The sequence below is a fragment of the Protopterus annectens genome, chromosome 2.part0 (genome assembly GCF_019279795.1).
Source record: "Protopterus annectens isolate FY-2018-M chromosome 2.part0, PAN1.0, whole genome shotgun sequence".
NCBI lineage: Eukaryota > Metazoa > Chordata > Ceratodontiformes > Protopteridae > Protopterus > Protopterus annectens.
Window position 1 is genome coordinate 1273456 of NC_056728.1, and position 25556 is coordinate 1299011.

The window sequence follows — 25556 nt, forward strand, 5'->3', positions numbered from 1 at the left end:
TACAAGCTCCAGGGATCTAAACCTTGTCATCACAATGAACAAAACATGCTGGAGGGATAGGTTCTTGACCCAGAGACTCCCCAGACTCTGGAATAGACTGCCCATACATGTCAAGCAGAGCGCCTCTCTGGCCCTCTTCAAAAGGAACCTTGACGATTGGATGGGAGATAGGAAATTCACCCCGGGGATCATGTCAGTCACCCTGCTAGACAGGGGACCAGGGACGTAAATATTGTGGGAAGAAATGGCCTGGTTATTGTTATGGCTAGGCTTGTATAGGCCCTAGGGCCGATAGCCTAGTACCAACCTATGAACCTATGAACAGACACATATAACCTACTTCCTATTACACTTGTTGCAGACTCTGATTCAGCCAACACAGCACATAATCAGCCTTATTCTGTTGTCTACTTGGGAGACCATCAATTGTGTAGCTAAGAGATGTTGTCATAAAGATGTAATACCAAGAATTTCTAAATTAAGTTAAAAAAAGATACTATAAGTCAGAATTAAGAAAATTCTACAGGTCTGCATATAAAAATATTTCAAAGTCCCTCTAACATCATATGCAGTCAGTATTGCATTTTGCAATGTGAGAATGCAAGTAGATTTGTGGATGTTTGTTTTGGATGGTTGGAAAGCAGAGATAGTAACTGCAGTGTTTTCCTGTTGACAGGCAGCTCCTGTTTGATATCGCAGAAAGCATAACTGATGAAGAGTTACGGACTGTGAAATACCTCCTAAAAGCAAGCCTTAACATAACTGCACTGGAAGACAAAGTAAGTAACTGATACTGTGGAGTAAAAAAGTAATCTGCTACATACGTCTTCCAAGAGTCTGGTTATTAGCCCTATTCCCAATCAGGTGGTCTAATTCCTTCTTAAATAACTACAAACTATCGACCTTTCATGTTCTTAAAGGAACAGCATTCCACATCAATCATTCTTCTTACAAGGAAATTACTTTAACTTCTGTTTTCACAAATCTTGGGCACCCAGTACAAATTCATCATCATTTCTTGTTTTCTGAGCAGATATGTTAGATTCCTCTCCCATTCAAGTTGCCATAATGGTGTTGTTTTTATACTTAAAAATCAGTGTAAAGTTCTTCTTACAATTCTGCAACATATCTTGAGTAAACTATTTCAATTCCAAATTAAAGAATTATGAAAAACTGTGAAGTTACAGGCAAACAGTCAATGCTGACATATTACTGTTCTCTTTGAAGCTCTATTTTACAGGGGAAAGGCAAGCCCCCATAACCCACATCCACACTAATTATAGCAAGACTGCCATGCCTCAGATAAAAGGGAATAGACTGAGACACAGCTGTTTTGGACTTAATATATGTATTAAGTTTCCATTTTTGCAGTCAATCTCAGTATTCTGGGACTCTCACTTACAAGTCTCAGAATTTAAAACTGTAACCGTTTATTACAACCTATTAAACTATTTAAGCTACCAGTTAAAATGTCAGTTCGTTACCAAATATGTGTGTGTAAAGGAGAGGGATTAGATAAACACCAGTCAGACCAACCAACAGACAGTCAGATATAGGCATTTTCCCTAAACCACTACACCTAGTCAACAGCAGTGACTAAGGGGATCCTGCCCAGCAAACCTGTAGGAGCCAGGCCTTGACTAACTTTTCCACATGAATCATAAAAGTTAATCACATGATGATTGACTCCTCTATCAGGCTTTCATGCATGATGAAGGTGGCTGAAACCTACCTTAATAAAAGAGTCAGTCTTTCTGAGTTCAGGCCCATCCCCTTCTGCACCCTTTTCCCCCACCAAAAAAAAATTTTTCTAAAGGTTCATAGGTGTGATTCTCAACTTTATGATGTACTGGCCTTTGAGGAACTTGGTTACCACAATCCCATGCCGATTTTGTTTTACTTTACATATATAACCGGGATTTCTCCTAACGGTTAATTGAAGTTTACTGTATAATATTGGAAGGTATTGTGCAGTATATTGGTCACTTTGTTGTATTATTCATACTTTTCTTTAGTTTTAGGTTTCTCAGTCTAATATTATCTTCCTCAAATGAAAACCAAAAAGAGAAAATTAAACTGAAGTAAAACAGAATTGAAGCACCAGTCACCACACTGCAGATATAACCAAGCGGTCCTTTATTTCCATTTTTCACACACTAAAATAGTACTGACAAGTACTAAAATCAAAGACAGGCAAACAGATGAATTTTTAAAGTAATGTTAAGCCCTTTTCGTCCGGATTTTATCCGGGCTTCTTCAGACAAACCAAGACATCAAAGTAACAGTTTAAATAACCTCCCTGTGTAGTGTTGACCTATCAGGTCTTTTTCAGTCAAACACTTCCAACACTACACAGGGAGGGTATTTAAACTGTTACTGTTACCACACTGCAGTGTGGTGACTGGTGCTTCAATTCTGTTTTACTTCAGTTTAATATTATCTTCCTAGTAGTTTATTCCAGGCACAGAGTTTCAAACATTACTGGAGTGGATGTAGCATTATAGATCAGGCAGAGCTACCCTGAATAGTTCATACATTTTAATTTAGTAAAGACTTTGTGCACCTTTTAACATTCTCTTATTTGGCTCATTTGAATGTTATCAAACATAGCAATGTGTTCAATAATGGATGCATCAATCAGACTAGAAATAGCAGAACAATCTTCCTGAAGAGACTGGATATGCCCTTTAGAGTTAGATGGTTTACAGAATATGTTTTTTGACTTTGTAAGATATACACTGATCAAATTTTAAATTGCTATCTCTTATTTTTCCACGTCTTTATAAATGGTGTTATTTCTTACAATCTGACCATTTATTTTGTAATAATTATGTGTCCTTTTTGTGAAGTCTGTTGAGGTTTCATTTACTGTCCTGACCACTGTGTATTTTGTGTAGACCATTTTGGAAAATTTTGCCATCTTTCAGTAAGGAAATGATGTTACCCTGACTGCAGACATCCAAAAACATTTCCCCTAGACTGAAACAAGTCTTAATTTCTCCTTACTCATATCTCATCAGACCCACTATTGAATGTAATGCTCATTTTTGACATGTATTTGTCTAAACATATAACTCAGCTTGACCAATTCACAAACTCTCAACTAAAAAAAATTAGGAGCCTCAAAAATCTTAGTTATCAAGATGGACTGACAGCCACTCTCTCTGTACTCATTTTTTATAGACTTCTCCATGGGAATCTGTATCTATCATTTTGAGGCATGAATGATCTATTTCATAAAAAATTGTTCCTCACCTTATCAGTTAAAGAAACCAAATCTTCATAAACATATAAATAAGACACATCGGCATGATAGGTTCATATCCCAAACTATACCCCACCTCTGGAATAACTACATGTCAGGCAGAGTAGAATCATTGGCACCTTCAAGGTAAACCTAGATCATTGGATGGGCAGCCTCATATTCTCCTCCATTCTATCTTGTAATGCCCTTCTTGAGGCTGGAGGGAATTTCTGAATATGAGTTTTTGGCTAGGGTTGTAATGGTCTTCAGATTAATAGCCTAGTATTTACCTATGATCCTGTGAACCTGTCCATAACTCATTTTCCACTGTTACATCCAGGAAGAATAGTTTAAAAACAAGTGGCCCCAGTACAAAGCTCTGAGGGACATCACTGCTGACTCCTGTCAGGATGGCCAGGTAGCCCTCTACACTGACTTATTGCATTTCAATGTTTCATTGTTTCAGCATTTCAGTGTACTGTGACACACAGGCCCACATCCTCTGGCTAGCTAGGAACTTGCTACTAATAATTCTTGTAACACAGGCTCTATTGCCCACTCATCAAACAGTCCTTCAAACAATGTCTCAGTGGAACAGCAAATGCTTGTTTGATCTTTAATGGAAGTTTGTTCCCCAAACATCCACCCCTACACAGGAAGCTACTACTCATGTCCAAGCAACTGTTATTCCTAATGTCCAAGTCTTGTGAGTTAAATATGACACCTAGTACTGCAGCTAATTTATCACTGTTGTAGCATTTAAACATCATAATCGGAGCATCCCTTAGCGTTCTCTATCTAATTGAGAAAAGCCCCAGCCTTTGTAGTCTTTCTGAATAGCTAACATTTCTTTTCCCTACTGTATTTCTCATTAAATGTATCCAAATTCTTTCAAGCCTTCTAAGTTATTCTTGGTTATGTGCACATGCAGAGCCACAGTATTCTGCAACTGGTCTAACATAAGGCCTGTATAGCGAAAGCAGTACCTTCTTCTGCTTATAATGAGGGTTTGATATATATCACCAGGAATACCACTGCATCTTCTTACATGAGTCATGGTGATACTATCCAGTTTTAATGAGCTGTCTTATTATTATTTTCAGATATGTCACTAACTAAGGCTTTGGAGGCTGATTATTCATGACAAATGGATTGTTCTTATTGCTTTCACAAAGTGTAGGATATTGCACCTGATTCTGCATGTGCTTCATAGGATCATAGGAGGTTACTAGGCCAACAGCCTTAGAGCCCTTTTAAGCATAGCCATTCATGCCCCAATTTTCCCAGTTGTCAGTGTCCATGGACTAGAATGGCTTTGGTATGTGCCTGTGCCTTAGGGCATATACAAACTGCCCCTGTCCATAAGGGCCACAGGCAACAAGCCAGGGATGAATTTTCAATTTCCCATTCATTGATCTAAATTGCATTTGAATGGGCTTATGGAAGACCTCTGTTTCATGTGAATAGGGAGTCTGTTTTAGAGAAGGGGTAATCTCTGAGACACATACCTGTCCCTCCAGCAATGTTTTGTTTTTGTCACAGATGAGGTTTAGATCCTTAGATTGGGTAATTCTAGTGCTGTTTGTTTTGCGAATGTGTAGCAGATCCAGCAGTGCTGAATCAGGGAAGGTGATTTAGGTTAGGCATAGATCGAGCTTCAGTGGTGTATAGAAGACTGTGGTGGTTTGCATAAGACATGTTATTTATGCCCTTTTAGTGAGGAACCTCCAATTATTGGTCTAATGGGGGCTGAGTAGACTGGGATTATGAAAACCTTAGATCTGGATGCCATGCCCTTACTTATAAGTTGTGCCACATAGAAAGATTTTCTCATCAGCATGGTCATATGGTGATCAAAGTTCAGGTTACTGTCAACCTGAGTTCCCAAGTCCCTCACCACTAGGTCTACTTTTAGGGGAGTGTTATTGGTGGTGTAATTTGCAGGGGTGGTCATCTTCCCAAAACATATAATTATGCCTTTTTTTTTTATAGTGAGTTTTAGGCCATGGTTCTGGCACCAGTTATTTGTCTGTGTCAGACTCTTCTGGAGGATATCTACATCTTTGGGAGATTCAGTGATTGCATCCAGCTTGCAGTCCTCAGCAAATCTAGTCAGCCAAAGGCCCTCTACATTTGCCTTACCTTAACTTCAGAGAAGTATATTCTGAACAGGACAGGTCCCACTACTCAGCCCTGTGGGACGCCATTAGTAACAGGCCTCTTAGTGGAGGTGGATTCCCCCACCCAACTTCATGTGTCCTGTCTGTGAGCCATTTGGCTATCCATTGGGTGACATAGGGATTTATGCCAAGTGAGGTATTGTGTCAAATGGCTTTGTCAAGTGAAGGTAGGCAGTATGCACCATTTTGCCCTTATCCATGGCTTTGTTGCTTAATCAGTATTTTACAAAATTATGAATCTCCTTTGCCCATCCTTATTAATGTGTGCTAACCATAGCCCTGTCCCTAACTCCTACCCTTCAACTTAGCTTGCAAAAACCTTCATGTAACACTACCACGATTCAAACAAATTTGGTATGAATGTAGTAATAGGGGGTTGAATAGATTATTGCAAAAGGAAAGTGTTTTTCTTTTGCGGTATTTTTTTTAATTTTTATTTTTCAGTAGCTTTTTCTGCAATAGAAGCATCAATCTTTTTGGTTTTAGTGTTTATGTATTTCAGTTATTTGTTGACCACCCATGTATATGAGTGTAATTTATAAAAACAAATGTTCTTTTTCTTTGTTTTGCTGGCTGACATCAGGTCTGTGTGTGAGAGATCATGGTACAGAAGGGGCTGGAAATATGCCTTTTCCCCTGCTATTGGTGGCCATTATCTACAAGGATCCTTTAAACGTCTCTATGTGTCATATAAGCCCACCCCCACTCAGTGCTAGAATAATTATAGCATCCTTGCAAATTAATGTTTACAAAAACCTTTGCATTATAGAAGCTTACTTTCTCCAAAAATAACAGTTACTGTTGAAGAACTCTCCTGGGCATCAAGCAACATCTCACTTGAGAAAATCATTTTAGGAGACCTGAATATTGATTACAAACGCCTGACAGTAACAGTCCTTCTAATGTTATTAATTTATATGGTTTCAGTCAACTTATTTCAACACCCAGAATGTGTAACAAAAAATCTGGTAGAGCCTCTACCTTAGATTGGATTCTTTCTCTTATGCCCCCAAACAAAATCCTCTCAAGAGGTGCCTTACCCAGTAGCCTAACAGATCACCTACCCACCTTGCCTAACCAAAAACAGCATTGGTACAGCCTTGCCCATAACCTCCCCTCATTTAGTAAGGACCAATTCATTACAGAACTGAAAATCAATCAACTGACTGGCTTTTCAAACCCTTCCACTTGATGAAACTGTAGCTCTGCCAAACGCAATATTTTAAAATACTAAATGCACTAGCCCCAATAAGAACCAAAAAATTAAATCAAATCCAGCACCTCAGCTTTCAAAAAGTGCTAAATTGCTCATGAAAGAGAGAGACATATCCCGTAAAAAATGGAAGCAAGTTAAAACCATACCTGCCCAACATCTCAGAAGCTCTACCAAAATTAAAACGAAGAGTGATAAAAATACTAAATTAATGTACAAGTAGCAAACCGTAACAACACACATTTTTTTTGGATTACAATTAACCAGCTGTTAAAACCCATACACCAACACAACCTACACTTACTTCATCTAATGAAATTGACATCATAATAAGCTCATTTAATACCCACTTTATCCAGTCAGTAACCTCTCTTATTAATCCTCAGCACAGGCAGACACATGTTCCTCTCCTCCTTTGTTAGCTGCCAGAACACATAAACTCAAACCAATCTCAACTATTAAAATAAAGTTTTTTTTTGTTGTTGTTTTTATTTTTTTTTCTGAACATTCGATGTTTTAACAGTTCGATCACTAAAGGTCGACCTTTAGTGATTCGAACTGTTAAATATTCGATGTTCTAATATACACCCGATAAATTAAAGCAATTCACCCAAGAGTCTATCTCCAGCATACAGGCCTGGCAGTCTGATACACAGCTGCTCCTAAACAGTAAAAAAACAAAAACTGTTCCTATTTACCCCAAAGCATTCAACTGACCACAAAGTTAATTTCAAAATCACTTCCTCTAACAACACCAACACAAAACTAGTAAGTCAAACTAATCTTCTAGGAGTCATTATTGATGAAAGCTTAAAATTTGATTATCACAGAAAACAAACAGTAAAAAAAACACCCAGTAAAGGCCAGGTGCACTCTATAGAGTCAAACAATACCTCACAAATAATGCCAGAAGCATTTCTCAATCCCTTCTCATCCCAACACTACTTTATGCTCCCCCCATCATTATTAATCTACAATCCACTCAACTCTCACTTTTGTAATAGTGCTGCAATAAGCTGGCAAAATTTGCCACCAGTTTTCATTATAGAACACATCACTGGCTCTGTACATGCACAACTCCTAGGTGGTAAATGTCCTGCCCTTTATTATCTCCAATTATTTACAAGCACTATACCCTTAGTTACTGGTCCAGAATCTCATTTTTGCTCTCTACCTCCCCTTTCCTAAAACATTCGCTCTCACCTCTTAAAACTAATCCCCCATTTCTTCCTTTTCTCTCCTTCTACCAAGTTCTTTTCCAGCTATGTTCCATAGCTCTTTTGATGTATTTGCTTTTAATTAATGATACTTAGTTTAAATGTTATATATTTACTGATTACCTGCACACTGCTATTAATTACTTTGTATACCTCTGTTTCCTCTGTTCTTTATGTATTTTTTTCTGGAGCTTTTCTCCCTGGAAAAAAAATTCATAACTTATTACATGATGCTGCAGTTAATTAAAGATACTCTGATTAAATTTTGTATATTTGTTAATTACGTGTATACCTCTGTTTACTCTGTTCTTTGTGTAAGGTTGGATTTTTTCTAGAGCTTTTCTCCCCATGCCTCTGCTCAAAAGGGGTAGATTTCTGCCCAGACTTATCTGTTTGATGGGTTTAACTGGTCTCCTTTGGTGAAATCTAGAGTAGTTAGCAACCCTGCCTTTCCCAACCTTTCTATACGTTTATCTACTCTGCATTGAATAACTATCAAATTTTGAGATTACTATTCAGTTTTCAGAAATCTTAGAGAACCTGATGGTTCCATCAGGTTTTGTGACTGATACTCTAGGTCTTTTCCACTCAACTATCTAATTCTATTGCTCCCATCTTAAGTATTTTATACATTTCTTCTTGTAATGCCTATCTTTGTGATTCTGGTATTCTACATGGTTTTATAAATTAATCCTTTCTGCTAGACTGGTATGAATATTGTGTTGAATCAGGTTTATTCTGGAAGGCAGCTCTGAAAACACTTCATTATTCTTAGCTGACATTCTTTTCCTTTTTGTTTCTGTGATGTAGACAGTATCATCTACATGAACTGCAGGCATATAGATCACTACTCTTTATTCACTAGACTTACTAACCTCTTCTCCTAAACTAACTACAGAGGTCTGTGCTGCCTTCCATTGTTTCAAAATATTGATCTTTCAGATCTGTTGTACTTTTCTCTTGCTGGTCTGCCTAATCCTGTAGTTTACCTAATTTATGTTTTATTGTTTCAAATGGACTCTTCTATTAATGAAAAAATGGTTTCTGCTGTGGGGGCAAAAGCCAATGCATCCCTCTAATTTAAAATTCCCCAGTCCTTGTGTTTCTATTATATGCCCTTTGTTGTATGCTTAGGCTCCTGCCGTATGTTTCTGTACAATGAACATCACTGCTTTCAGTCTGTCCTGTATGTTGGTATAGCGTTCTGTGACACATAAAAGTTTTTTTTCTTCTTCCCATTTGTCTCTGGTGGTATCTAACAGTCCTCAAGAGTGCTTGCCATAGATTAGCACAGAAGGATTGAACCCATTTGAGGCAGGAGGCACTTCTCTAAGGTCAAAGATGAAGTATGGTATTAACTGGTACCAGTTGTTGCTATCTTCCCAAGTAACATTTTAGCATGGATGTTCATGTTTGGCTAAAATGCTACACTAATCCATTCATCTTGGGATGGTACCCTGAGGTTTTTTTTTTATTGATCTTAAAGTATTGGTACAGTTGGTGCATTATTCTGGATATAAATGGATTTCCCTGGTCAGTGGTAGTCAGTGCTAAAGCTTTACCTTTAGCCTGCTGTAGTGTGATAGCTTCACGTTACTTAGTTGCATACTCCAAAATAATTAAAATATATTGAAGTTCATTGCTGGACTTTACAGAAGCCCAATAATGTCTGTAGCAATCCATACAAATTGCACGTCTGTGGTAGGCAGTGCAATCAAAAGATTTTTAAAACTTGGATGAGGGACTGCCTGTGACATTCAGGAGATCAAGCATGGAAGTTATCAATCGATTTAATTATTTTTGGCAATAAAACCTTGTTAGTATCTGTCACTTGTCTGGTCAGGATAAAACAGACAAGCGGTTGTGGGTTCAGTTCAAGCAGCTAATACACAAACACATCAGGAATGAGGCTTTGTAAGTTAAACTTAAACAAAGTTGTAAATAGACTGACTATCACACTCATACATGTTAACATTCTGGCTGTTCTGTAAAAAATGGCACAGCTACCTGCACGTGCTCACTATTTATATGCAAGTACTTACATCTGGAAATCCTTCTTAAAGGTACATACACAACCTCTGTTCTACAGTGTCCTTGCTTTAGTCTTATTACTTCCCAGATCCCAGGTTTATCCTAACCGGATGAGTCCCCTAATACTCGACTAAGAAGGAATCTCATCACTGGCTTTCTGAGTGCCTAGACACCAACAATTGGCATACTATTTCATTTCTATACTTACTCTGTACAGCAAATCATTTTGTAAATAAAAGTATAGGTAGGAAGTACGAATACCTTGTTCATCTTCTTCCCCTCCCATTCTGGTTATATTCTTCCTTTCTCTACTCAAAATGTCATCTTACTACTGTGCCTTTTTAAAATGTAACTTGCTTACTTGAGGTTCAAATGCCTCTGGGATCTCTCCAAGGTTAGCCTGTCATGAAGTAGAAGGTACTACCACCACAGACAGGCATTGGTGTCACCCTATTTAACTCTTGTCCTAAAAACGCAACTTGTGCTAATATTCTTTAGTGTCATTTGCTATATCTGTCTTATTTAATTATTTTTTTATCCATTTGCCCTGAACCGATAGCCTTCTTGTTAGTAGAGTAAAGTATAGCCTTGGAACTTTCCTATAAAAAAGTGTCAAAAATGGTTGCATTCTCCAACAAATTGGTTCTTTAAAGATTAGAAGAGTTTTAGAAAACAGCACTTTTATAGTACAAAACACTTAGAAATACAAGTTGTTTTCAAACAAAAGTCTTACAGCTGACAACAAACTCACAATTAGTACCTTCAAAACATTTCCATACTTCGGGGTTAAAGTCTCTTTCAGTGTCTGTCTGTCTGTCTCTTTCCGTCTCGTAGTAGTCAGGACTCCTTCCATTTCAATCTGTTGTCTCACTTCAAGAGCAGCAATGCTGAACACCAAGTCCACCCTTCACAAAGGGTGAACAGCAGAAGTGGTACCTCTACGTAATGGTGAAGGTATAACTGTCCCTGGAAATTATCATCCCATTAGCCTCCCTAGTGGTATCTATAAAATCATGGAGTAGAACTTCAGTCTAACAGTGGAACTGGTGAATTATAAACACTTTACCCTAATCAGTAGAGTTTTGTGAAGGGTCAGTCTTACTTGCTCAATTCAATTTACTTTTTTTGATGGTGTAACTGATGCCATTGATGGTAGGTCATTTTGTCCAAGCCAACTATCTTAAACTTGCTAAGACTATAATATGATTCATCATGCAGGCACTGTCGATAATCTTACAAGTTTAAATATTAATCCCAATATTATTCAATGGAATACTAAGTGGATGTCTGATCATACACATAGGATGAGAGTTGGTGGTACCTTTTTATCTAACAGATTAGTCATTAGTGGAGTCTCTCAGTGCTATTTCTTGGAATTGCTTCCCTTTGGTATCTATTTTCCTGATATGACAATAAAATCCACAGTTTGTAGTTGACCAAGATTTTGAAAGTGTAAAATTCATGAAAATCTAATTGTATTATTTTTTACTTCAGTGGCATTAAGCTTAAATGCTAAATAAAAAAAAGTTATAGACTAAAAAAGACTGGCAGCAAGTGACTAGAAAATTAATATAATATTAAGAAACATGTCTTTGGAAATACCCAGCCTACCTATATTTGAATGTGACTGTGACATACATTGTTTAGTGACACAATGAAAAACATGAGTGGCATTTTTTAACAATTGTGCCACTACATTAAAGGCAACTATTGATAAAAGATTAAATGCTAGTCTACTACATATGGCTGGAGGTAAAGGTTATTACATGTATTAGGCTTCATCAGACATGAGGCTGATTCAAATCCTAATGGCAAGTCTGCAGATGTATGGTAAAAGTTACACAAGAATGTACAGTGGAAAATTAGTAATTTGAAATATTATGTTCAGAAGTGCAAAACAAGAAAAGTATGAAATGGCATAAATATATGATGCAAGACTAATGACATAGTAACAGACTGGATTCCTAGGTAGTAAGAGATAAATATAAGGATTATTTAAAATTGTAGTTTAAAAAATAAATAAGAAAAAAATACTTTGTGTGCAGATCTGACATTGAAAAGCATCATTGCTTTTGTCAGATCACTAGAAATCTTACGTATATAACCAGAGAAAACGGGCTGTCTTTTTAAAGCTATAAAATCTATCAATAATATTCTGTATGGGTAGTTTTTAAATGTATAAAATATATACAGTTACCTCTGCTGTAGCATATCTAATGTTACATTGGTTACTATAAAGTATTCTTCACACTAAGTTAGTTATATCATAGGATGTTTACATCAAAATGAAAACGTTAGTATACATTTAAAAAGTTATTATAATGATGCAAAGTTTCAGTTGTTGTAATTCATTTTAATTCTGGTACAGACAATATATCTGCCTGGCTTCTTCAATAGTCTGCCATACCTAGATATTTTAACAGGACTATTTACAGAGGTACCTTGTCTTTCTTTTGGGGCAGTTCCTATTACAATAGGAGGCATGGTTATCTCAAGACATTTTACATAAAATGTGCAAGATACAGCATCATTCTTAGAGATCATTGTAATGCCTTTATTTTCTTCTGCTTGAAACATTTGCACAATAACTAATATTGTTTCTAACATTAGATTTCAGACTTCCTGACATTAGAATGTGACCCATGTATTTCACATATGTCACTATGATTTTACATTTACTCTTAATTAACTTAAAACTGTGCTGTCTCTGATTATTCACCAACTGTATCAATCTGTTATCATGCTTTCTTGTGTCTGACTGCATTAATAGAACATCTGTAATGTTTGCAATGCCTTTCCAGTCTTTAATTACTTAGGCAAGACATCTTTGGAACACCGCTGGTGTTGATGAAATACCAAACAGAAGTCTAAGGAGAATATACCTTCCTAATGACCTATTAAATATGCACAGTTTGGAGCTTTGATCATCTAGCCTTCCCTGCCAGAAACCTTGTTTTTCATTTAGCATTGTAAATACTTGACATTTGACTTTTTCTACACAATTTCTTCAACTATAAACTATGAGTGATACTATCTTTAAATGACTTTCTTCAAATTTTCTCGGTCAATAAAAAAGTAAATTTTAGTTTTCCTCACATAATTAATTAATTGTAATGCTTACTCATTCCTTTGGCACTAATTGTTTCTTAATGACACCTAAGCATTCCATACACTTTAATTCCTGTTCAGCTTTATGCCTGAGAGCTATTACTACTTTTCTGGACCATAAATCACTTGTATTGCATCAGATTTTACTTGTATGTTTATTATCACCTGTAATCATGGAGGGATTTTACTGCTATGGCTGTGCACAGTATCTAAAATGTCCCTACGTTTGCATGATTGATTCTGAATGCCCACAGTCTTTTGATTTAATAATTTGAATTTCACCATTCTTGCCTTCTTCCAAGCCCCACAACACAAAGTATTATCATAATGAAGTAAAAATAGAATGATGCAACTAGCCTGAGATGGTAAAACTAAGAACCAGAATGAAACAAACATACCAGGTAAACGTGTCAGTCCAAGCACCCACTTTCATTATACATTAAAAAGAAAAGAGGTTCATAGGTTCATACTAGGCTATCTGCCCTAGGGCATTTATAAGCCTAGCCAGAGTGTGTTTGGCTTTCGCCACCCATTTTAAATGAATTTTGCTATGCCCTTTTTCGAGGTTAGTATACTGTGCCTCTGTCTAACAGTGACACAGAAGTGATACCCGGGGTAAACCTACGATCTCCCATCCACTCATCAAGATTCCTCTTGAAGAGAGTCAATGAGGGACTCTGCCTAACCTGGACTGGGATTTTATTCCAGAGTGAAGGGAGCCTCTGGGTTATGAATCTGTCCCTCCAGCATGTCCTATTTATTTCAGTGCTGAGGTTCAAGTCTCTCGAGCACGTAGCTCGATGGGATTTGGATTTTCTGAGGTGCAGCATGTCCATTAATTCCGGGTTGGACATGGCTTTATATGTCAGGCACAGATCGCCTCTGAGCAGGCGGTATGTCACTGAGTAGAGCTGGAGTTTCTTTAACCGGGCAGCATATGGCATCTGTTTGAGCCCTTTGATCCTGTTGGTGAGGTACTTTTGGGGTCTTTCCAGTTGCTGCAGGTGTCTGGCAGGGTACATCCCAAAAGGGGCATTGTACTCAATTATGGGCCTGACGAGGGATGAGTAAAGAGGCACGATGACCTCCCGTGATCTAGATGTGAATCCCTTCATGATTAGGTGGGCTATATAAAATGTTTTTCTAACCACTTTGGCTACGTGGTTGTCAAATGAGAGATTGCTATTAACTTGGATCCCCAGGTCCCTAATTACTTCTTCTGTACTTAATGGATTACCACCTATGTGATAATTTGTGGGCACTTTGTTTTTGCCAAAGGGAATGACTATACACTTTTTGGTGTTTAGCTTGAGGCCATGGCTCTGGCACCAGTTGTCTGTTTCTATGAGGCCCTTTTGGAGGATGCTTGTGTCGGCTGGAGAGTCGATTATGGCGCCCAGTTTGCAGTCGTCTGCGAACTTGGTCAGCCACAGTCCTTCCGTGTTGGCCTGTACCTCTGAGAAATATATACCGAACAAGAGAGGTCCCAGGACTGAGCCTTGTGGGACGCCACTTGTAACTGGTTTGGAGTCTGACATGGCTCCAGCAATTCTAACCATGTGGGCTCTGTCCTTGAGCCAGTTTGCAACCCATCTAGTGACATAGGGGTTTATATTTAAGCTGGTGAGCTTATCTATAATGCCCGAGTGGGGTATTGTATCGAAGGCTTTTGCGAGGTCCAGGTAGGCTGTGTGGACCACCTTCCACTCGTCAATGGCCTTGGTGACTGTTTCAAAGAAATCGACCAGGTTTAAGAGGCAGGATCTGCCCTTAACAAAGCCGAACTGGGTAGGATCCAGTGTCTGTAGGTCCCCAATATCTTTATTTATGAGGTCCATGATGATCCTTTCCATAGCTTTGCAGACCAAGCTAGTCAGGCTTATGGGGTGATAGTTTCCAGGATCCGTTGAGGCACCATCTTTGTGGAGAGGGACCACTGTTGCTGTACGCCACTCTTTAGGTACATATCCTGTAGTAAGGCTGAGACTGAACAGTAGTTTTATGTTTGGGTTTAGCTCTTCTTGGAGTTCATGTAGGACGCAGCCCGGGACACCGTCTGGTCCCATTGATGCTGTGTTTTTTGCTTTGGAGAGGGTGGCTCTTACCTGAGCATCTGAGATGTCAGGGGGACAGCACTCTGCTGGGATAGATATTTGCCCTTTTGGTGGGGAGGGGGGTGAGTTTGCGCTGAACCTGTCAGCTAGGATGTTGGCAATGTCTGTGGGTTCGGTGTATTTTTTGTCATTTTGGACTAATTCTGAGCATATCTGGGAATTCCCACCCAGGTTCCTAACATAACTAAAGAAAGCCTTGTGATTATCCTTAGTGTCCTGTGCAATTTTTCTCTCGAAACTGGCCTTAGACGATTTTATGAGTGCCCGTAGTTGTTTGCTAATACTGATCAGAGATGCCTTCCCTTTTTGGGATTTTGCTCTATCATGTAGTAGCTTCCTCCTTCTATTGTATAGTTTGTTTATGGCTGGGGTCCACCAGACAGGATGTCTGCCTTTGGAGGATTGGGTCTTGGTTTTATTTGGGATTTCATGATCCATACATTCATGAAGGTGTTCATAGAATGCGCAGTTTTGTCTGTAAACATCCAGTAAGACTTCTCCAGAACCATTAAAACAAAGCCTTTCATCAAACTTATATATAATGTTAGCATTGTAGTTTATTTTATATAATATGAAATTAGGTCAGGTGATTTGTCTAGTGATCTCTGTTAACGTTATATAGAAGTTTAATGAAAGCCTTTGTTTTAATGGTTCTGAAGAAATCTAACTGGATGTTTACAGACAAAAGCCTCTTTTATTTTTAGTGGTCTAATAAAAGTTGGTGCTTGGACTGACATGTTTACCTGGCGTGATTGATTTGTACTGGTCATTAAGACAATGTCCTCCTTAAATTGATGTATTTGAAAATGAAGACCTAATGGTGCCACCCACTGACTTGAATAAATTAGTAGTGTAGTTACAGCTTGACCTTAAGTATTTTCCAGTCCCAAGTTTTAATGGTATGTTAAGGCAAAATACTTTACATTTTACAATCTGCCCATTAGTTTTCAATATTTCTTTCCAAGCATTTAGCATCACACTACTGTCTCACTGACTCTGATACATTTTCAGATTTCACTGTTATTAAATATTTTCACTTCTACAGCACCAACAACCAGTTTGTTTTAATGTATTTTTTTTTTAAAACAAGTTTATTGTTTTAACATATAAGAGAAATATCATAACAATTTTATACAAATAATTAAAAATAGGTATTATTATAATATTCAACAAAACAACTAAAGTATTTACAAAGACATCCACTACAATCAGATCAATTAATTAAACTAAAATACTGTGCTATTGAAATTAGAATTTTTTTAACAAATTTTGTAAATTATCCCATATAATAAAATGTGATGTTTTTCTAGTTGTTCTCATTCTAATTGTGCTTATTTCCATATGACACATTATATTCATAACATTTTTAAATTCATTGAACGAAGGAGGTGTATCTGAAATCCAATTTCTAGTTATTATTTTCCTAGCCACTGCTAGGATAGACCATAACAAGGGAAGCTTAATCTTTTTAACACATTGAGGTACAGGTGTGTTGAATAATATAAGAGACTTAGAAATAATGAAATTATCTGTAAAAAGAGCCTGCAAAAATTCATTAATTGACTTCCAGTATTCTTTCAACTTCATACAGTCATAAAACATATGAGCCCAGTCAGCATTAATTTCTACATTACATCTCTTACATAGATTATCTTTATTATTAATTTTATTCATCATCAAAGGTGTATAAAAAGATCTATGTAAAAATTTCCATGTATAAAGTCTCCAGACAATGGAATATGTAGTTCTATAAGCAGATTCCAATATATATTGTTTATCTTGTTGAGTTGGTGGGTCCCCATTAATAGAGGTGAAATAATTCCAGTATGAATCTACATTGTAAAAAGTTTCTTGTCTGATAATTTTATGTATATATGAAAGTTTACCTTTATCAGAAACTTTATGCTGTAAATTTATTATCAAGTAATCAATCAGTTTTGGAATAGATTCTTTAACTGTTATAGACATTAGATCTATTCTATCAATGAGATGTTGTCTAAAGATCTGAACCTCTAACCAGCAAGTTTCTCTTAGATCAAATTCTTGTTTTAAGAAATCTAGATTTTTAACTTTATTATCAGATATCAGCTGATACCAGTACTTTAGATTATTATCTATAGCTAAATGAGCTCCTTCAGAAGTAGATGACATAAGCATACCCTGAGTATAAATTATAGGGAATTCAATAAAATTCCATTCCCTATACTTAGGGTGCATGAATATAAAGTTACGATAACTTAATGTATTCTTTTGAATGCACTTGTTTTTCTTTTATACAACTTTGTAAAATACACTTTTCTATCATAATTTCTGCAGCTTAAATAAGAGCTGTACAGTACTTGCTTTAATTCTTATAGCCACACCTACTGCAAGCTGTAGTTTCAGTTGAATTTGCAGCTTTTTTTAACTCCATCTTTTTTGGAGCACAGTATCTAACTGCTTTTTTTCATATCTGTTCTGTTTACAACACATTACAACACATCCTACCTTTATATCTCATTTTGCTTTATTATTCAATTTGCATTTTATTTTGTACACATAAAATTATTTTACTATACACTAGCAGTTTCACTTGCTCTGAACAGTTTAGCAGATTTTGATAAGATGCCATCTCCTTGGTTTTTTTTTTTCATTTTGTGTACAAACTGTTCTGTATCTTATTAGAGAACTGTTCAGCTCACCAAATTCACAATCTTTAGATTTATTCTTTAGCTCATTAACATAAGCATCCTTTATTTCTGTAGGATCTTGAGATATTACAAAAAAACAAATATCTAATAAATGCCAGATGTTGATAATTATAGAATTTATCTTTAAGTGCCGCTGTATTGGCTTTTTCATCATCAAAAAAGCAACAGAGCTAAAGACCCTTATGGTGTATTCATTGGCAAAATACAGTAATGTAGTACAATGTACATTTTCATCTACTCTACCTACGGTGAGGAATACATCAGATTTCTGGAACCAAGGTTTCCAGTTTACAGACAAATTTTCAGTTAGCAAAAGAATTGCAAAGGTTTGCAAATAATCCATATTTCCACTAAATATTATACTTTATTTGCATAACTTACTTTTTTTCAGACAATGTTTGAAGTGTTTACTGAAATGGAAAAAGCTGAGATACTTGGACAGACTAATCTGGAAGAACTGAAGTGTATTTTTTCAGACGTTAACAAGGCTCTTGTTAAAAAGATTGAAATTTATGAAACTACTGTAAAAGGTATGTTTTAATTTTATATTTCTGTCTTTAAAATAAATGACACAGAACAGGAAGTCATGTGCTATTCCAAGAATTCCAAATGTTTGCTGATTTTTTACAGTACAGGAGATATGGGCTGGTCAAAAATATGAAGACAGTAAAAATGTGCCATAAATAAAAACACTGAACTACAATAGATCAGTGGACTGTATGCCCTGTACAAGGTAGTATAAGTAATATGAATATCTTCTTTATTTTCCTGTTATTGATCCTTTCTTCCTTGATTAATACTGGATGTTACCTAACTCCAAGCTCAGCATGTCAGGACCATTCCAACCATCCAACCATTACCAATATCTCTTCATAGTCATACTTCATGGTATAATGATCTGCAATCAGACATTATTCTTGCTATTGTCACAGACTTTAATTCTATAAAAGTGCCTTATACCTGGCGTGGAATTTGCACAAAATATTTTTCCATCTTAGCCAGCCTTTGGTTATTTTTTTTTTCACACCAGAAAGGCATGAAATAGATAATTAAAATATAATTATGTAGAAATAGGAAAACAGAAATGAACTTGGGGGAAATATGGATAGACTAGTTAAAAAATGCTTTATGCATCCTAACTATACAGTGAATACCCAGATTGAATGAGATGGGGAACTGTACATAAAAAGTGATAAGAAAGGTTGCAAAGTTCACTGTGCAGGGATTTAGCATAGCACTTACGCTAGAATATATTTCTTTTAGGGAGAGTGATTCACAGTGGAATTAACTTCCATGAGAACTGGCAGGAAATTATATAGTAGCCTCATTCAGTGGAGCTTGCAGTATACTAGTATGAATTATTGCAGGAAAGAAAGGTGAAACTACTGTGTGACAAGATGTTAATGCCTAAAACAAGGCATATGTGGAAACATGCTCAACCTCTCTGCATACATTGTACTGTATTGCTTATTTTCATTCACATAAATAACATAATTTGAAAAATTGATACAGTTGCTAAGCTGATCCAGTCTGACCATTTCCCATTGTTTTCTTACATTCACAGAATCTCAGATGATCTGTAGAATTTTGCCTTCTTGATGATATGAACTGCATGATCCGTTTTTGAAGTTCTAAAACACTTATGGGAATCTGTTCAATTTATTAGCTACCTTCGCTAAATAGATGCATTCTCTTGTAATTTAACCACTTTTTTATATCTTCCCAGCCTTATTTATTGATTCAGTAACTGGCAAGCTTCCTGATTTCAGTAGAATAAACACTTTTCTGCCATGATCCAGCACAGAAGAAATGGCACATTACAAAACTTATAATGGTGAAACTTTTAGCATTATTCATAAAAGGATACAGGGACACAGAGATGGGCAGCTTATATTTATAGCACCAGTAGTTAAAAAAAAAGGCAGAATCATTTCAAAGGGTGACAAATTGTGCAGTGTTTCAGAAACTCCATAGAAATGTATTTCAGCATATATAAATAAATTTCTGCCCCATAGCCATCCTCTCCCCATTCTCCAAAATTCTTGAAAAATGCATCCACCTGCAGCTCTTGCCATTCCTTACCAAACACCAGCTACTCTCTCCTACCCAACACGGCTTCCGCCCAGGACACAGTACAAATTCCGCCCTTCTCTCCTTCGTACATACTGTCAATTTAGCCCGTGACTCCGGTAATATAGTATCCTCTGTTCTGCTGGACTTATCCAAAGCTTTTGATACCATCTCCCATACCCACCTTCTAAACCATCTCTCTAATCTCAACCTTTCCCAAAAAACTCTTTCTTGGTTCGCCAGCTATCTTTCAAACAGGTCCCAAGCTGTGAAATGGGGCCAAGCCACCTCCACTTTTCTTCCTACCCTCACTGGAGTACCCCAAGATTCCATACGTGGCCCATTGCTATTCAATATCTTTATTAATGACTTCCACAAAGCCATTCCTAACACCAACATTGTGCAATACGCTGACGATTCCACTTTGATCTGCTGCGCCACTAACCTAACAGAGCTCCAGTTTCTGACACAAAATGTCTTCTCAACCACCGAAAACTGGATGCTCCAAAATCACCTCTCACTAAATGCCAACACAACTAAGATCCTTCTAGTCTCCCCCTCAAAATCCTCCCCCCTTGATAAAAGCTCACTTCAAATTACCAGCCTTAACAACTCCACTATCAAGATCGTACCCTCTGCCAAACTTCTTGGTGTCACGATTGATGATCAACTAAAATTGAACACTCATATCCAGTTAAACATCAAGAAAACACACATAAAACTTGGCCTAGTTTACAGAAATAACCACTTCCTCTCTCCTCCCACCAGACTAACTCTTGCCTCTACCTATCTCCTTCCCTCTCTAATGTATGGCGCTCCTCTGCTCACTAATTTATCTTCCACACTTACCTCCAAACTGGAAGTATGTTGCAACAAAGTCTCCAGATTTGCCAGCAGTGCCAAATCTTCCTCTCATCACTGCACCTCCCTTCACTCTTTAAACTGGCTTGAACTCCCCACTCAACTTGACTTTCTCCAAATCACCACAGCCCACAAATTATTGTTCCAATCCACTAACTGCCCTGCACTATCCAATATACTGCAACCATATACCCCCCTCAGATCCCTTAGATCTTCTCACCAAAACCTGATCACCGTTCAAAAACCCAAGCGCCCAGCTGTTCAGCTTCTCTTATCCTTTACCCTAGCTAAAAAATGGAATGCTCTGCCTTCCACACTAAGGACCTGTAACAACCTTAATAACTTTAAAACTCAACTTCATTCCTACCGCTACCTAAACAGGAAATGCAGCTGCACTCTTCAGCCCATACCTCTCAAGCTCTCCTCCCCCTTCACTCCGGGCTAACCTTCTTACCTTCCTAACCTCACTCTCAATTGTAGATTTTCCACTGAAAACGTGCCCCCAAGCCCAGTGGACCTCCCCAGTAATCAAACTGGAATAAATAAATAAATAAATAAATAAATAAATATGCACTCTAAATTCTGGTGTATGCAGAGGAGAGGCTATTGCTGATATCTTAGAGCAGCACATGAGAAAAAAAACAGAGCCAATTTCTGTCCAATATTTTTGGATGGATCACAGATGTGAGGATGGTCAGGCAATCTGAATAGGCTAGCATGCTGTTTATATTCATCTTTACAGACTTCACTTTAGAGAAGCTTATAGGCTGCCTGTCACAAAACCTAAGACTGTGAAAATGAAGCCTTGAATGATGTTAAACTAATTGTCTGTCCACAAAACTGGGAAAAACATCCTAAAAGTAGCCACTGCAAAGGGAGTGGACTCCCTGTACCCTCTACACCCACACTGTCTAAATTCACTACCTCTGAAGTCTCTGCATCTTAAAGAGAGAGATTTGTTCATTGTGTAATTTGCTTATAGCACTTTATAATTCTGTAAATGCCGCGGTGGTATGGCAGTAGCGTTGTTACCTCACAGCAAGAGGTTCTCCCGTTCGATTCTCGGCTGGGCTTGGGAGTGCCTTCTGTGTGGAGTCTGCATGTCCTCCCCGCGGTTGGGTAGCGTTCGAAAGACATGTGTGTGTAAATGGGCGTGCCTTCGTTGAAGGTTGGGCATCAAGCTGGCACCTCGGCATTTCATAAAAATCTACTGCCAATCATTAGTGGACCGGAGTTCCGCTGTGGCGACCCCTTACTAGGAAAAGCCGAAAGACAAACAACAACTTTGCTAATAGTTTTTGAAAATGCAAAGGGCATGCATCTTATGGCTTATAACCAGGACTACTAGAAAACTGCAGAAAATGTTATCATAATGTATGGAAATATTTTTCAGAAATTGTGGGAAAAGTGCAGGCTTTAGTACCCAACCCAGCTACCCACTAACAGTTTGTTATCTACTACAGCCTGCATTAATCATAGAGGGTACTAGACAGATGTGCTGTCATTTTGATTTTTCCTTACAGACAGTGAAAACTAAACTTTACTCAAGACTTCTTCAAGGCCTCTAAACATCATAGGAAGTGCAGTACATACATATTAAGCATTCATTCAGGTACGCCATCTAGAATGGATTGTGGTGGAAACCTTATTACTTTTGCCTGATACATAGAAAAATGCATTTATGAATAATTAATGAAGTATTGCCTTCTCCCCCACAATGTATTTATCAGTCAGTTTAATTCCAAAACCCCTTAAATGCAAAGAACATACATTGCTAAACCCTGTGATGAGGCACAGCCTTCATGAAAATGGTTATTAGTAAGGATGTCGATGTACATTTCTTTACATTTTTTTACCATGAGTTAGGTCACTTAAACTTTTATGGATCCACTGAATTCAGCTCCCTTAAATATATTCAACATTTAAAAAAAACTAAGCCATTTTAACTCCACCATATATTTAAATCAACATTTAGGGTGAACTATTAATAGCAAGGAAACACAGTCATACAGAACAAAACTTTGTAGTCGCTGCCTCATCTGTGTGAATGGAGACATTTTTACCTCTTCAGCAATCTATTTTTTTTATTTTCTTTGTTACTGAAAAGTTCTCTGATTGTCAGCTTTAACTCAGGATTTATGTGTCAAGCATAACACAAAGCCTGAATGATGAAACCAGGCTTAGAATAAATCAATATACTGCAACATTTTGCTAAACTATGGTTATCCTTTATTAGATTTACTTGAATATGTGAGTAGTCACAACATTTTGGTACAAAATGAAATTTCATAAATTATATAAAAAAGTAGATTTTCTGCAGAGAGAGACAAAAATTGTGGTGTTGCAGGTGACATTTTCCAGGGCCCTGCTTATAGCAAAAGGTATCTGAATCAATATGCCTCCATTTTACAAAATCTAGCCAGGCAAATTAATGATGTAGTTTATAAGTATGTATATATGTGTTTACTTATTTATTTAAACATATTTTGCTAACTGGGTAACCAAAGGCATTCAGGGAACCTTTTTACCCACGATCCAGGCCCCAATGCCATAGACAATAGGTAAGAAATGTATTTAGGAGTACAAAAAAAACACTACTGCCAGTAAAGCATTTTATGAAGATTGCATGTAGAATACATGGCCAAGGTGTAAGTAAAACATTAAACAACATTTGCAAGAAAGCATACATTATTAATATTTAAATATACAAAAATAAAAGTAAATGACTTCATTATAAAGAATTATACGTAAGCATATTGCACAGCTGACAGCGTTGTAATGACCACAGTATAATGGAATACGAATCAGCTTATGAATGTTGCATTACTGTACAAAAAAAGGCAGTGGGATCATCACGTTTGTATCACACTTGTTGTTCTACGGTTGTATCAAATAAGCTAAGCCTGCACATTTGGGACTGAAACCACCACTAAGAACTAGTATATCTTTGGGTTACTCCAGGTTTCAATTGCATTTACATTGTTTAAACAGCTGGTCTCTGAATGTTTTGTTGAAAGTCAATAGGTGATCTATATTCCTAACATTCTCTGTGATATTGTTCCGAACAGCTGGAACTATTTTTCAAGAAAGCTCTTTCATGCTTTCCAAGTATGAATGGAGGTCTGTATAACTGAATACTGTCATTATTTCTAAGAGTATAAAACTGATTTCCAAACTGCAATCTGTTTAGGAGTGTTGGACAGTAGCTATTATTTAATATTTTGTAGATGTCTGTATTGAGGAATAAAGTAGGTCTAGCTGTGCCAGTAACCAATTGTTTGAGTTGAGAGCTTGCAGTGGCGCTCTTGCTTGATAGCCAGGTGCATGACTCTAAGTTTTTTTATTCTCCACTGATTGAATGAGTTCAGTATTGTGGATAGAGAGAGGTGCAGTTAAAGAGAGCCAGTATTCCATTCCGAGAAGGCGTACATTTATTGCAAGGTCCTGCCTAGCCACAAAGGTCAACAAGTTAGATATTTTGCATGAGACTTTAAGCTGAGTTAATACCTTGATGAACTGAGTTTCTGTGTGCAAGAAGTGTGTCAAAAGGGTTTGTAATGTTGAAGGTAGGGATGTTACTTAGTTTTCTACAGTTGCCAAATAGCATCACTGCTGTTTTTTTTAATGAACAGCTTAGTTTTACAAAGCTTCACAATCTTTTTGAAGTTTATTGTTCAAAATGCATAACCTTTTGTTGGACCTGGTCAAGGCAATGTCATCTGCATATACTATAGAGTTAATCTGTGGCAAATCCTAGGGTAGATCATTAATATACAATGAGAATAAAAGAGGGTTTGGGATTGAACCTTGTGGGACCCCTCACGTTATGCTCCTAGCTTGAGTGACATTGTCAGATCCAGTCACTTGGAAAATTCTGTTGTTAAGATAGTTCTCAAACTTTTGTACCACTTCCATGGAGAAATCTATGTCTGACAGTTAATGTAGCAACACAACATGGTCAGCAGTTTCAAAAGCCCTCTTAGGATGTAAAAAAGATGGCTTCTGTAGCTTTATCTTGTTCAGTGTTTGTAAAGATGTGGCCTGTCAGGGAATATATAGCTGTCCGAGTGCTAATGATAGGCAGGAGACCATGTTGCCTATCTCTGAGATTTCCATATTGTAGTAGGTACACAAGAGTTTGATCATGTACTATTTTTCTTTAAGAAGTTTAACTATCAGACAGAGACTGGTAATATGTGGAAAGTCATTTGCAAAAATTGGGGGAGGGCATTTAGCCAAGGGAATAATCATGATGTATTTAAACTGTGATGGAAGCTTTATTGTGAGTAAGGCTAGCTAATTTTAGAATTTTGGGGTATAAAGTGTGAACTTGGAGTTGAAGCCTGTATTTAAGTTTTCAAGGAGTTTTTGTATCTCTATTTTGGTAATGACCTTGAAATAGAATTGGAGAAGTCAACAGTCTTGTGAATTGGTGACAATGGTTGGAAAAGGGTTAGAAAAAAATCTATTTGGTAGGTGGTGAGGAACTGCTGATATTCTGACTAGTTGAACAATTATATCTTTACTAAGCATACAACAACAACTACCTGCTTCTTGGAAAACCTTGAAAGTACTGGGTTATTTTACTGCTTTCCAAAATTGCTTTGGTTGTCCAAGGTAAGTGGTTTTTGCTTGTATGGCATATTCATTTTTGGCATATCTGATTCTCAACTTAGTTTCCTTTTTAAATGTTGGTACATTAAAGTTATGTATACAGCATAGGTTCTTTTTTTTCCAGTCTGACCAAGCTTCATCTCTGTTTTTCACGATATACAGATACCGCTTGAGGTGCTGTTGAGTCTATCTAGATTTCTAACAGATGTGTGTG

At 37.1% G+C, this 25556-nt stretch overlaps 1 protein-coding gene across 3 annotated transcripts in view; it reads left to right on the forward strand.

Annotated features, from left to right (window-relative positions):
• Positions 1-25556, forward strand: part of LOC122792911 (caspase-8-like) — a 722590-nt gene that overhangs the window by 288034 nt on the left and 409000 nt on the right. For all 3 annotated transcript variants that reach the window (XM_044060469.1, XM_044060468.1, XM_044060470.1), the window contains exons 3-4: positions 677-779; positions 18189-18327. In XM_044060469.1, the coding sequence (XP_043916404.1) occupies positions 677-779; positions 18189-18327 (242 nt within the window). The remainder of the gene's footprint in view (positions 1-676; positions 780-18188; positions 18328-25556) is intronic.